At 37.2% G+C, this 14,416-nt stretch overlaps 1 protein-coding gene and 1 non-coding gene across 8 annotated transcripts in view; one reads left to right on the top strand and one right to left on the bottom strand.

Annotated features, from left to right (window-relative positions):
- The window catches only part of ARHGAP12 (Rho GTPase activating protein 12), a 147,429-nt gene that overhangs the window by 82,773 nt on the left and 50,240 nt on the right, over positions 1-14,416 (top strand). For 6 of the 7 annotated variants that reach the window (XM_055543973.1, XM_055543971.1, XM_055543977.1 and 3 more), the window contains 2 exons: positions 6,417-6,680; positions 13,230-13,370. In XM_055543973.1, the coding sequence (XP_055399948.1) occupies positions 6,417-6,680; positions 13,230-13,370 (405 nt within the window). The remainder of the gene's footprint in view (positions 1-6,416; positions 6,681-13,229; positions 13,371-14,416) is intronic. The other variant, XM_055543978.1, reaches the window with a different exon arrangement.
- TRNAG-CCC (transfer RNA glycine (anticodon CCC)) lies at positions 1,566-1,638 on the bottom strand. Its single transcript has one exon. It is a non-coding gene; the product is annotated as a tRNA-Gly (tRNA).

Consider the following 14,416-nt stretch of genomic DNA (forward strand, 5'->3'; position numbering starts at 1 on the left):
TTTCCTATGAAGTTGATTTACTTCCTTTCCTGTATATTTGCCTTTACCTTTCATAATTTTCATGTTTCTAGTTGTAACCTTTTTTGCTTAAGAGAAGTCCCTTTAACATTTCTTGTAAAGCTGATTTGGTACTGAACTCTTCCCTTTTGCTTGTCTGTAAAACTTTCGATCTCTCCATTAGATCTGAGTGAAAGCCTTGTCAGAGACCCATAATGTTTATGAACTTTTTTTTCTTTATACTTTAAAATTTTAAGTTGGAAGTGAAATGCACGTTTCTATTTTGCTTTTCTGATTAACCTCATAAAAATTTTTTTGTCATGTTCAGAAACCATTAACATTTCATTGCTTTTACGGTATTGCCTCATATATTAGATCATTATTTACTTAACTATTCTTCTGTTGTTGGACATTTAGATTGTGTCTCATTTATTTCTGATAAATAACATTGGAATAAACATCTTTGCAGGAAATTTTTTTCTATGTATAGATTTTTTTGTCTCCCCTTTTTCCTGAAAATATTTTTAAAAGCTTTTGAAACATACTGTCAAAATGTTTTCCAAAAGGGTTCAGCTGGCTAAAATCACCAGCAATAAACTGGAGTTAACATTCATCTTCACCAGCATTATGTTCATTTAAAAACCCATAGTTTTGGTTCACCAGGAAAAAATGGTATGTAATTATGGAACCATCCCTTGTTGTAGTCAGTACATGTTTTGTGTACATGTAAGCATAAATTTGGTACTTCATTCTAAGTATTTTTTCTACCAAGAATTTAAATTTTCAAGAGTTCTTGAGGAAACTTGTTCTTGATCAATGAGTGGTAGTTCCCTTGAATTTTTCTGTCGTTTAAACAGTTGGTAATAAACAGGGACAGTGTCTTTTTGCCATGATCGGAATATTAAAAACACTGAGCCCTCTTCTGTTCTCTTTCTATACATTTTGGAAATTGAAGGTTTAAGTTGATCATAAGTTTGTACTCAATCGTTCAGTCGTGTCCAACTCTTTGAGACCCTGTGGGCTGTAGCCCACCAGGCTCCTCTGTCAGTGGGATTTGCAGGCAAGAGTACTGGAGTGGGTTGCCATTTCCTTTTTCAGATCTAAGTTTGGAGTTAGTTTGTTAGAAAAACAAAGTTCTTATTTCTGCTGAAACTATTTGTAACAGCAAATGAACAACATTTCAAATGAACATCTGTCCAAACATTTAGTGGTAAATTAGAGTGTGAAATATTGAAGTTTTACCATTTGTCCATTGTCAATAAACCTCTTCTAATTGTATGATCTACTTAGATTGCTGTTACATTTCTTGATTTCAGACATAACTCTTGTCTCTGTTTCTTGGTTTATCAGTTTTGAAGATTCTCTGATTTAAAAAAATTAGGGTCTATTCTTTTCTCCTTTTCCTTTCTCCTCAGTGTTTGATATTTATGTATTTTCTTTCTTTTTTTAAAAAAATATTTATTTTAGTTTAATTATTATTTATTTGGCTGTGCCAGGTCTTAATTTTGACATGTGGGGTCTTTTAGTTGTGGCGTGTGAACTCTTCAGTTGTGGCATGTGGCACCTAGTTCCCTGACCAGGGTTTGAACCCAGGCCCCCTGCATTGGGAGTGCAGAGTCTTAGCCACTGAACTACCAGGGAACCCCAATTTATGTTTTCATTTCTTGTATTATTTCGTTTATTACCTTAAGTGGTAATTTGCTAGCCTGTATCTCTGTTGTGTTGCTAAGATTCCTAGACTCTTGGTTTCCCCTTGAGTTCTGGAAACTGCCTCCAAGCGGAAGTTCTGGGGTCGGTTGGTGCTTGTCCTTCGTTTCTTCTCGATCCTTCTTCGATCCTTCTTAGGGATCGTAGTTCTGAGCTGCTTGTTTTGTGGTATAAGGCCTGAAAATACTCGTTTCCTGTATTTTATTTACTTTTCTAGTTGTTCATGGCAGGAACATGATTTTGGATCCTCCTGGCTGGAAGCTGGTGTCTTTTAATGGCTTCTTAACTCCTGAATCTAGTGTTTGCTTCCTGGCCCTTGTATTGAAGTCTTCAGAGGGAAGCTAGTTCCTTTTCTTTTTAAATACCATCTTTTCCTGTGAGGCTGCCTACTTCTGACTTTCTGTTTCCTTTACTGGATCCTCCTACTTTGCTTGGTACCTTATTAATTGCATCAGTAATGGTAATATTACCACCAAAAGTCACCTTTGCCAGACCCCATGCTAACTTGATACCTGTGTTTTCATTTTAATTCATAAAGCAACTGCTTAATATTCTCTAGGGGTCTGTGTTACCCCTTCTTTCCTTCTGTGTATTCTCAAGTTTGGGGCCCCATCTGTTCGCTGATGACTTTTATATTTTTAGCACTGATTTCTGTACTGAGCTCTCAATCTGTCTACCTGATAGTCCGAGCATTTCCACCCAGACTTTTAAAAGGAGTACTGACCTACTGCAATGTAAGTGGAACTCCTCTGTCTTTCTGTGTCCTATTCTTCATCTCAGTGTTATTTAACCCATGGTTAAACACACACCAAAAAACAAGCTTCCCACAGACAGACATACACTCTGCACGTTAATTTGACTTTCTAATCTCTTCTTGCACCTAGCCCTGCTTCTCCATTCCTGCTCTCCTTGTCTAGTTGCAGTTCTCATCTTCAGTCTGTTACTGACCTCCTAACTGATTGCTGCCTCTAGTTGTGTTCATCTAAAATCTGCAGTATTTCTAAATTTTAAATCAGAATGTGCTTCCTGGCTTAACTTGTCCAGTAATTCCTTAAATGCTGCTGGGCGACATCTGCCTTTGAACACAACACACAAATCTCCTTATTAGACGTTCGCTTCTCTTTATATCTTTCTCGTGTTGCTCCTATCACCTGCCCTCTCAGGTGGCATCCTCCCGACCACACCGTGCTTTTTTTAAAATGTTTGTTCTTGCAGCTTCCTGTATCCACAGCTTTGACTTGGCTAATACTTCCGTGTTCATTTTTGAGGCTTATTTCCTTGTTTCCAGGCCTCTTCATTTTTTGCTCCCACACTCTCCCACATGTAGCTCTAACAGTATGTCTATTATGCATTTAAAGGATCTTTGTTTCACTTTCTTTTACTATATTAGAGGTCCTAGAAGACAAGACATTTTAAAACTCAATATTTGTAACCTTTGCACTGCGGAATGCTTGACTGTCAGTCCACTTTTAGATAGTTCCTGTCTTAAATGACGACATGATTGTCCATCCTTGTTCCCAGATAGAAATGTGGATGTTTTCCTGGTCACCTATCTTTATCACATGTAACCAGCTCCGAGTTTTTCAATTCTGCTTTTACTGGGGTATATGTGTTTGCATTCTTTTGTTCACTTGTTTGTTCGCTTGTTCATTCAGTAAATTTCCCTCAGGGCTACTGCCTGTAAGACTGTGAACTAACTATAATGCATGCCAAACATTGCATTGAATCTGTAGAATTTATAGATTAATTTTTGGAGGAGTAACATGTAAGTATTAATATAATTTTGGGTACCTGAGGAAAGTTTTATAAGTATTCCTCTTTTTTTTTTTTTAAAAGCTTACTTGTAAGTGTTTTAACACTTCTCTTAGTGTAGATGAAATTTTAAAAATTCTGTTGTATTTTCTAATTTGTCATTGTTCATCTGTTGGGAACTGACCAAATGATCATCTTACTGGCCAACTTAGTCAGCTTCTTAGTACTTTTCATAGGCTTAGGTTTTTAAATATTGGTTACATCAGTGACAAATATCAGGGTTGTTTTCCTTCGAGTACTTAGGAGTTCACTTTTTTTTTTTTTTGCATCTTAGTACATTTCCTATCTTAGTACATTTGTTGAATAAAAACAATGATATTTGGCATCCTGGAATTATTCTGGACTTTAATGAAAATGCTACTTTCTTAGCAGTACCTTGCTGAGTATGATGTTTATTTTGAATAATTTGTAGTCATTTTAAGGAGGCATCACCTGTTCACTTGCTAAGAGTTTTATCCTTAATCCATGTTGAATTTTATCAGTAACTTGGTTGGCATTGGTGGTGATCAAGTCATTATATTAATGTAAAGAATTACAGTAATAGATTTTCTGAAGACAGATCCTCAGCGTCTCTGCTTTTTCCTGATTTATTTACTGCAGTGCTAGATTTGAATGCTAATGATTTATTGAGTATATTTTCATTTCCATTTGTAAATAAGATTGGTTTATACTTTTATTTCACTTAGTTCTCTGCTTTTGTTTCAGAATTATGCTAGCATTATAAACTTGTTAAAGCATTTCACTTTTTTTAGATTGGAAAAACTGAATTGTCTAAACAGAAGTTAGTTAATTAGTTATTTCTCAAAGTTATAGTAGCATGTGTTGTAAAATCATTTAGAAAACGGCTATTTCTTGGCATCTTTATTTCCCCAAGTTTAGTAAAGTACCAGGGGCAAAGAGCTTCTTTAACTCTTGTTGAATTTTCTAGATAAGTTCCTAGGAAATGATTTACTATGTAGAATTGTTTGTTATATTAACAGAGTTTGTTTTAGTCAGAGAAGCATTGTTACCCTGGCTAATTCAACAGGATATGGAATTAGTCTGGAAATGAAATACATGGAAATCTGTCTTCATGGATAGATTTTATTCATAGAAAGATGGCTGTTTGGTGATAGTCTAAATTCAAAGCTGACCTTTATAGGAAAATGGTCTCATTAGTATCACTCAATAGAGTATTTGCATAATTACCATGTGTAAAAAGACTAAAGGTAACCATTTTATAAATGTATTCATGTCTTGGGTTATTTTTACTATTTTCTTTTTTTTAAAGCTTATTCTGTGATTTAGAGTCATTATAATTAATTTATAAGTAAATGATATTTTAGAAGTTAAAGAGCTTTAATTTCAATAAAATTGATTCGGTGTATACATTCACATTTCCCCCCTTTAAAAAATTCAGTGTTTTCAGATATTCATAAAACTCTGGTATATTGTAGAAGTAATGGGACATCTGAGTGGTTCTCAGATTAATATGGCAAAGCAGTGGTTCTCAACCAGGGGCAGTGATGTCCCCACAGAACATTTGGCCGCATCTGGAGACTCTTGAATGGTCACAGTGGGAGGAAACCGCTGTCACTGAGTAGGTGGAGGCCGGAGGTGCTAGTGGACATAATGTCCTGCACAGGATAGCCCCCTATAAAAAAGGATCTGTCCCCAAATGTTAGTGATGCCAAGGCTGAGAAACTGTTGTAAAAGGAAAGCTAATATACACAAGTACCCAACATAAAAATGTGTTCTTAGATATGTGCTTATTCTTTCAGCAGCTATAACTCTTAGTGCAGTTTACAAGGTCCTTATGCAAAGTGTGTGAAGAGTATTCTGCTCTTGACTGACATCTAGTGAGACATTTACAAATAAATGTAAAACTGAAAGTTGAAATTAAAATGTAAATTAATTGTAAGTTAATGTAAATGAAATTAAATGTAAATCAGAGTTACAGCTAGTTGTTTTTTCTGCTCTTAGGAATTTCACATATAAATAAACTAAGAAGAGAATAAAGATTTGTTTAGCGCTACTGAGAAACAGGCTTCCCACCCAGGTGGCTCAGTGGTAAAGAATCCACCTGCCAATGCAGGAGATATAAGAGACACAGGTTGGATCCCTGAGTTGGGAACATTAGTTGGAAAAAGGAAATAGCAACCCAGTCCAATATTCTTGCCTGAAAAATCCCATGGACAGAGGAACCTTGCAAGCTACAATCCATAAGGTCAAAAAGAGCCAGGCACAACTGAGCGACTGAGCACACACACGCACACACACACACTGCGAAATTATAACTGGGAAGGAGTAGTATGTGGTAAATTCTTGGCTGAAGTACTACTATCTCTCCTTTATCTTTTACTTATATTCTTGATTTAATATTAGAGCTTAGGATATAAAATTTTTTCATAGTTTTCTGAGTAAGTGCTGACTTCTGTGTAAGACGTTTTGTATTTTAAAAATTGCTTTAAATTCGTGGAGTTTTAGAGCCAGTGGAGACCTAAGTGGTTTAATCCAATTTCCTCACTTACAGAGATTAAACAGTTCTGTTTCATAGAGATGAAGCGATCTAGTCTGTGGTTTTGCAGCTTGTCAGTCCAGATCTTAAACTGGAGCCCACCGCTCCCGACTGCTAGTTGAGTGTGCTGTCAGGGTGAGGGGAAGTGATTAAGTACACTCTGGGTTCTTCTGAAAGCTTTTATGTTTGTTTTTCAAACTATGAATATTAAAACTGTTAAATTCTTATTTTTTCAAACTATGAACATTAAAACTTAAATTCTCATTTCCTTTAATATATATACACATCTCCATATATGTTTTAAAATGAATTTGTATTTATGTTTATAAATCTCATGTTTTATTTAATTTTTATTTATAAGCATTATACATGTGTAAACATGGATATTTCAAATCTTTCATAGGCAACGACACCTCCAAATCAAGGGCGACCTGATTCTCCCGTCTACGCTAACCTGCAGGAACTGAAGATATCCCAGTCGGCTCTTCCCCCGCTCCCCGGAAGCCCAGCAATTCAGATTAATGGAGAATGGGAAACTCATAAAGATAGTTCAGGGCGTTGTTATTACTATAACAGAGGTACACAGGAAAGAACTTGGAAACCCCCTCGTTGGACTCGAGATACGAACACAAGCAAAGGAGATTCCCAGAGTCCAGGGGATCAAGAGGTATGAGGAGCTAGGGGGTCAACCAGTGAGTTACGGAGCTTTTTCTCTTTTTGTTCCTCAGAGAAGTAAATAGGTTTGCTTCTAACCTTTGAAATCTCTAAGATACTAAATCTTCTTTCCAAGTTTTATCATATTACTGCTTGTTGCTTCCTAGTGTGTAGATAGTAGACAGCAGCTAGCCCTGTGGCATGCTTACTTGTCTAGAGTTAACTGGGTTAATGTTGCCTATTGCCCTTGGTTTCCCTCACATGCTAGAAGATACTAATCCAGTCATTGTCATTGCCAAAGCAGTTAGATTTTTTTTAGAAAAAGAAGGGAAGAAAATATGTGATGTGATTTAGCCAAACAAAAACCCAGTTATTTGATGCTTTTCTTTATGATTTGATGGGACTGGCAAGATACTTCTCAGTTTTTGTTAGAGGTACAAGATCACTTTTTATGTCTGTGTAGGGGAAATAAGTATAATAGAAGTCCTTTGCTACAGGCTGAACATCCTCTAAGTCTGATAGTTCACTCTAAAAATATTATTTCTTGATTGGCTGGTTGTTTTCTGTTTTTTTTGGCCATGCCATGTAGCTTGTGGGATCTTAGTTCCCCTACCAGGGATCGATTCTGTGCACCTGCAGTGGAAGTGTGGATCTTAACCACTGAACTACCAGGGAAGTCCCTAAAATCATCATTTTCTCTGACAGGTGTCCATTACCATTTCCCCAACCTTGGTTTCATAGACACACACACAGACATACACACAGACACACATACTCAGTGGAACACACACACACACCCCTGGAGGGCGGTGCGACACACACACACACACACACACACACACCCCCCTCTACCCACACATACACACCCCCACCCCCCCATCCACACACACACACCCCTTTACCCCCCGATCCCCCTGGAGGGCAGTGCAATGAATTGGCCACAGATTCCCTGGGACTGTGCAGATGTGCAGAGAAGCCTGGGTAGGATGGATGGCATGGAGTTACATCCCGCTGTGTGGTAGACGGCAGTGCCTGCACACGCACAGGACACCTGCTCTTAGAGCAGCTGACTTGTACAGCAGAAACAGAACTCCAGCTAGGTAGGAGCTGGAGAAATCAGGCAGCACATCCTGTCTTTAGCAGAGTCTAAGAGCTTTGTATAGTTAATAACCCCTCCTCTTGTCCTATTTTTCAGTTGGTTATTTATAGCTGTGCTTTGGTGGTAGCTTGTATTAATACTTTCAGAGTTGAGGAATGAGGTGGAGGGTTAGTGAGAAATTGTTCATGCGTTACTATAATAAGAGAAGTGTTAGGGAAGTGATTTGAATTTGTGTGTCTAGAAAGATTTGAAAGTAAGTTGTCCTACATGTCATAATAAGGTCAAGTCTTATCATTTGGAAGAATTAGGGAAATGGCTAAATTATAGAATAAAGGGATTTAAAGTATGCACGGAAACTTGAAAAATAGCCTTTCTTAGGTTTCTGTTAGCTTCAGAGACTAGATGGGAGTGATCTGTAAATCGCAGTCTGAGCTCACACCTCTATTCTCTGCACATATTGTATAAAAATAGGTGTTTCTAGAGTGGCCAGGGCACACCTTCCAGTAACTTCTTGAGAAAGGCTGCGTATGGAGGTAAAACTGAGACCATGTGTGTGAAAATGTTGACACTGTACTCTCACATTTAATTGAGAGTTTGCCTGAGTGCAGAATTCTAGGTTGGATATCATTTTTTCTCACAATTGCAAGGCATTTTGAACTTGACTTTATGGTGATCTTGGTCAGCTGCATGTTGGATGTCTCCAGTGTTGGAACCGTGAGGTCTTCCATTTCAGACTGACCAGTCTGCAGAAGTCGGAACACTGGCCAGTAAGAGCTGCCCAGGGTGTTGGTAGCAGCATTTATTTCATACACAGCCCATTAGTCTCCCCTCTTTCTGTTTGGTACCCGTGTTCCAGTTGTGCCTGTTGTTTCCCAGCTCAGAATTCCTCTTGAGAGGGAATCAGTCCCTGTGCTGCTTCTGCGGGAATGGAGGGTGCACACTGGTGGCCTGGCATGAAAAGGGGATCCTGGCTATCTCAGTCCTCAGTTTAGTACCTCGGTTCCAGGAGGAACCCGAGCCATTTGAAGACATTGCTGTGTAAACTTGTTGGATTTCATCTTTCCTCCTCAGTGCCACCCCATCCCCCACCCGTTTAGATTCTCCTTGCTTTGTGGATAATTTAGGTTTTTGTTCATCTGCTTCTCAGCCTCCAGAGTTCTGTGGCTCTTGTGTCTTTCTGTGTTCTCCCTGTTATTGGGGGTTCAGATCTTCTTGAGCTTCTTTCAGTACTGTTATCTTATTGGGGTTCAAGTGGGAAAAGCCTCTCTTTCATTCTAACTCAGAAGCTTGTTATTTTAGTGGTTGCCCTAGAACAGTGGTTCTCACCTAGGGCAGTTTTGTCTGCAGGGAACATTAGGCAGTGTCTGGGGATGTTCTGAGTTGTTACAGCTCAGGAAGGGTTACCAGCGTCTCATGGGTAGAGGCCAGAGAAACTATCATGCATCCTGTGATTCACACGACAGCTCCCACCACGAGAAATAATCTGGCCCTGACTGTCCGTGCTGCTGCTGCTAAGAAATGCTACCTTAGAAGCTGTAACCAGCGTATGTGTCAACATCTACAATTAATCAGCATCCTCTTGCTCCTTGAAACCCTCCGAGAACTCTTTAAGTGCTGTGGGGCTCTTTGCTGTTGTTTATTTCCATTTTCTAGTCCCCTTTGCCCCCCATGACTGTTGTACATTTGTTGTTTAGTGACTAATTCATGTCCAGCTCTTTGGTGATCCCATGGACAGTAGCCCACTAAGCTCCTCTCCTCTTGGCAAGAATACTGGAGTGGGTTGCCATTTCCTTCTTCAGGGGATCTTCCCAGCCCAGGGATTGAACCCATGCCTCCTGCTTGGCAGGTGGGTTCTTTACCACTGAGCCACCAGGGAAGCCCCACTGTTGTACATGGAGAGCTTAAAATTAATCCTCATACTTACCACTTTCTTTTTCAGATTTCTTAGGCAGATTACATTATCTTGAATAATTTTTTTACTGCCTTAAGTACATATCCATACCTTTAAATTTCCTTGGTGAGCCTCCATTAGTGAAAGAGTCTTGGTTTTCATTTGCCTGGAAATTTATTTTTCTTTATTTTTCAAGACTGTCTTTACTGGTACACATTTCTAAGGTGATTGTTTGCTTTTTGTTTTTTTCCCAGTTCCTTGAGACTTACTCTCATGTTTTCAGGCTTCTGTTATTAATATGCACAATTCAGTCTGTAGGTCTCTTCTTGCAGGAGGCTTTGAGGACCTTGAGCCTGTAATTTCACTGTGATGTGATTAGGTGAAGTTATCTTTTTTTATTTCCTGACCAGGCTTTTTGGGAATCCCAAATTTGAGGAGTTTCTACCTTTGATTAGCTCTGGAAAATTCCTATATATCTATATGCATTATCTATATACAGCTCCTGTCTCATTTTCTCTTTCCTCTCATTTTGGGACTTTGATTAGATAAATGTTTAATCTGCTTACTCTGTTAGTCATGTTTCTTGATTTCTGTTATACTTAACATTTTATTGCTGTCCCTCTCCGTGCTTTGTCTTCAGTCATTTTCAAGTTAGGCTCCTGTTTGCTGTTTCTCTCTTCATCATGTGTGTTTATTTGATATTAAACCAACCCTTGAACTTAAAAGATGTGTTATTTTTAATTTGTTTGGGGGAGCTACCCATGTTACTAGTTTGAAAATTGTGAAACATACAGAAAAGTGGAAAGAATAGCACATTGAGCCCCTGTATGCACGCACCCTTCATCTGGATGTACAAGTTGTTACCATTTCACCACATTTGCCTGGTTTCTTTTCTTTCTTCTTTACTGGCCTGGGTCTTCGTTGCTTCACGCGGGCTCTCTCTAGTTGCGGTGAGCAGGGGCTACTCTCTAGTTGCGGTGTGCAGGCGTCTCACTGCGGTGGCTTCTCTGCGGAGCTGGGACTCTAGGGCGCGTGGACTTCAAAAGTTGCACACATTTCTTTCTACCTCCTTTCACCCTTCTATCTCCACTAATTATTTTATTCTGAATCATTTGTCCAGACAATGTAATGTTTTATTCTCTAAGTATAAGGACTTTTTCCAGTAAAATAAATTGAAAACATATTGAAAAATGCATTTATCACATCCAAGAAATTTAATATCTGAATATTATTTAATACAAAGTTAATATTCAGTGTTTCTCACTGGTTAGTTAATATCCTTTATGTTTTTTATTCCTGCAGTAAAGGATCCAGTGAATGATCGTATATTGCATTTATTTGTCATATTTTTCTTGGATCTTATTTTCTACTTTATTTTTGATTATTTCAGTATATAAAGTCTTTAAGAGTCTGAATATGTTGTTTTTCTGCTGACTCTTGCTCATGCTGTTTGTTTCGTATCGTGTGTGTATGTTTTAATGTGAGATGATAGTTGTTGGAAATCATAGATAACAAATCTTAAATGCTAACTTTGAAAGTTTCCTTCAGAGAGGCTATCCTTGTGTTTCTTTCAGGTGCCTGGGGAAACTAGTATCCTATGAACATTTGAAACTAAATTTTCAGTTTTAGTTTCCCTAGGCCACCTAGGTAGTAGTAATTTGAATGCATAAAGACTAGCTTGTTGGGTTCTCCCCTGATTTCCCCCAGTTATTCCTGTGATTTTCCTAGTGTGCAGTAGAGGGACAAGATTTGTTTCTGGTTTACCCTATAATCTGCAGGTATAATTCTTTGGGGTCCCCTGTCTTTATTGTGGGACTCCCTGCCTTAACATTGTCCCAAGTCCTGTTCCCCAGCACGTCTGCATGGTCTTGAAAACTAATGTTTTAGCTCAAGGTTTGGCAAATGCCTTCTCAGAGAATGCTGCCTTTTTATTCTCCTTACCGATCTGGATTCATGCTTCCAGTTAGTTTTGTTCCTGAGTATTTCTTAACCTCTTGCTCCTTGATGGTTTTGGAAAAAATTGTGATGTAATATGATGTGACATTTGTATATATTGCCAAAATGATCACAATAAACCTAGTTAATATCTGTCACCATACATAGTTACAGAATTTTTTTTTCTGGGAATGAGAACTTTTAAGATCTACTCTTTTAGCAAATTTCAAACGTGCAGTGTTGTATTATTAACTCTGTAACCATGCTGTAGATTCCATCCTCAGGACTTAATTTGTTTTGTCACTAGGAGTCTGTACCTTCTGACCCTCTTCACCCATTGCCCATGTCTCTGTCAACCACCAGTCTGTTCTCTGTGCCTATGAGCTTGCTTGTTTGGTTTGTTTTCACATTCCACATGTGAGTGAGATCGCTGGGTATTTGTCTTTCTTCTGCAAGTTATTTCATTTAACATACTGGCCTCAAAATCTATCCGTGTTGTCACAAATAACTAAATTTCTTTTTTTTTTTTTAATGGCTGAATAATATTCTCCATACAGATTGCCTTTTATTCTGTTTCTAAAAGATTCTTATTGTACCTCTCTGATATTAGCTTATGTTTTAAGTGGTCTCAATTGGATTAAAATAATCCTGATTTTTCAGGATTCAGTTAGGTTTTCCATTTTTTTAAACCACTGCTATTACAGAACATGTACAGCTCACTCCATTCAAGACTTCTATAAAGTTGTCTTTGTCAGTTTTTATGAACATGTTACTCACATTAGGATGTTTGTTACTTGTACAACATTGAGACTCTACACATCTGAGTGTTTCAGACCAAATACGATGGTAGAAAATTTGATCTATTGAGTAGATGTAATTGTAGAAACTGTTTTACCTGAATGTGACCCTGGAAGGGTCATTTGCAGAATTAGCCCAGTAAATATTACACTGAATTTCTTAATTTTTCGGTGTTATGTTTGAATTCATTCAATTTTTTTTTTCTTTCTTTTAAAGTATAGTTTTGAATAGTTTTTAACAAGCATTTGTGTTGAGTGAGTCAGGAAAACTTTATGATCAATTAGAAAATAAAATACAGTGTTACAGAGCTAGTGTCTTTTCCTCCCCTCTCCCATCCCACACACTTTAAAAAAATTACCTCAAGATATATTTATTAAGCACTTTCTGCTGGGTGTTTGGCTAGGAACTTGCAATTAATAGGTGAAATTTTCAAGTATCTCAGTCTAATGAAGAGCCCTTACCTCCTACTTTGCTTACACATAAATGTGTGTACATACATTTGCTCTATCCCCATCATTTTTTAACCTGATTTCAGTTGAAGGTAGCACAACGTAGAAGGTAGCATTTTTATCTCTCAGTCTGAAAACATTGTTTTCAGTTTCATTACAGTGAATATTTGTAGGCTTGCATTAATGCAACATAATAACTTATTAATTTCCCCCGCACCACTTACAGTGTACCATTAAAAAGACTAAACAATTTGTTTTGAAAATTAACTACTTGAATATATTCAAGATCTTTTAGTATGTATAGCCAAATAAAGTCAATTGCTTAGATTTTCAACTGCTGTATATATATATTCAAAGAAGAACAATCCTTATGTTTCTGACTATTTGTAGCTTTTTTCATCAGAAGAAAACTACCACAGCATTTGTCACAGCCAGTCAGATAGTCAGTGTGGTTCTCCTCCAAGGGGTTGGTCAGAAGAGGTGGATGAACGTGGGCATACCTTATATACCAGTGACTATACTAATGAAAAGGTACATTCTTTTTTTCTCATCTAGTTTTCTTGGCAGATTCCTCTCATAAAATTGTTGTGTACTGAAGCTCTAGTAGTATTTTAAAAACTCATGAAAATATTTTCTTGTAATTCTGTAGTCCTGTCGGCTGATAGTCTGAAAACTCAGTGTAACTACTGATTCATGGTTTTAAACTGCTTCCAGTTATCATAATTTTTGTGGTGTCAACCTGTTTAAGACAGAATCTTTTTAAGAGTTAGACCCGTTGAGTGTCATTCTGTTTATGCCTCTTCAATAAACATATTTCTGTGTTTTTCTTGGCAAATAGTTTTTTGGGAATAGTTTTCTCAACATGTCATAATAATCCCCCTCGCTTCCTACATTGCTTTTTATTTTATAATCAAGTTATGTAAAACAAAAACCATGAATCTAGTGCTTTATGATTAATTAGTGTGAGAATACTTGTTGTAATTTTGTGTTTATTATCAGAGAAGGTAATGGTTGGTTGTGCTAGTTTAAAAAATAAAAGCCTTGTGAATAAATGGAGATAGGTTTTTTCACTCCACATTGTTTCTTTAATTATTTAACACTAGAACACATGAAAACAATAATTTTCATTTATTTCACAATCAAGATCATATGTTTTAGTCTTTACTCCTTCATATTTCTGGTATTATATGAAGTTTTGTTGTCGGTGTTACTTAAATTGTATGAATAAGCTGTGTTGGCTACAGCAGGTAATTCCTAAGGGTTTGTATGAAGTTTGGATTAAATCGTTTAGTAGTTTCATCCTTAAAGATTGAAGGAAAATTCCCTTTTGTTAATTTCTCAACCCTGATTTCAGGGTTGTGTGTCCTTGTGTCCACATACATACATACATATGTTGTCCATATATGTATCTTTGTATCTTTATGTTATCCATTTCTTGTTGTGTTGTTAAGTGGTGCTTGGATCACTAGCTTGACACTGGATGAAAGAGAGAAAATAAATTTGCATTTAATATTTAGTTACTTATTTTTATTGAACTTAAAATGCAAGTCTGTTAGTATAAGTTTGTTATATTTCTT

The sequence above is a fragment of the Bubalus kerabau genome, chromosome 13, assembly GCF_029407905.1.
Source record: "Bubalus kerabau isolate K-KA32 ecotype Philippines breed swamp buffalo chromosome 13, PCC_UOA_SB_1v2, whole genome shotgun sequence".
NCBI classification, from domain to species: domain Eukaryota; kingdom Metazoa; phylum Chordata; class Mammalia; order Artiodactyla; family Bovidae; genus Bubalus; species Bubalus kerabau.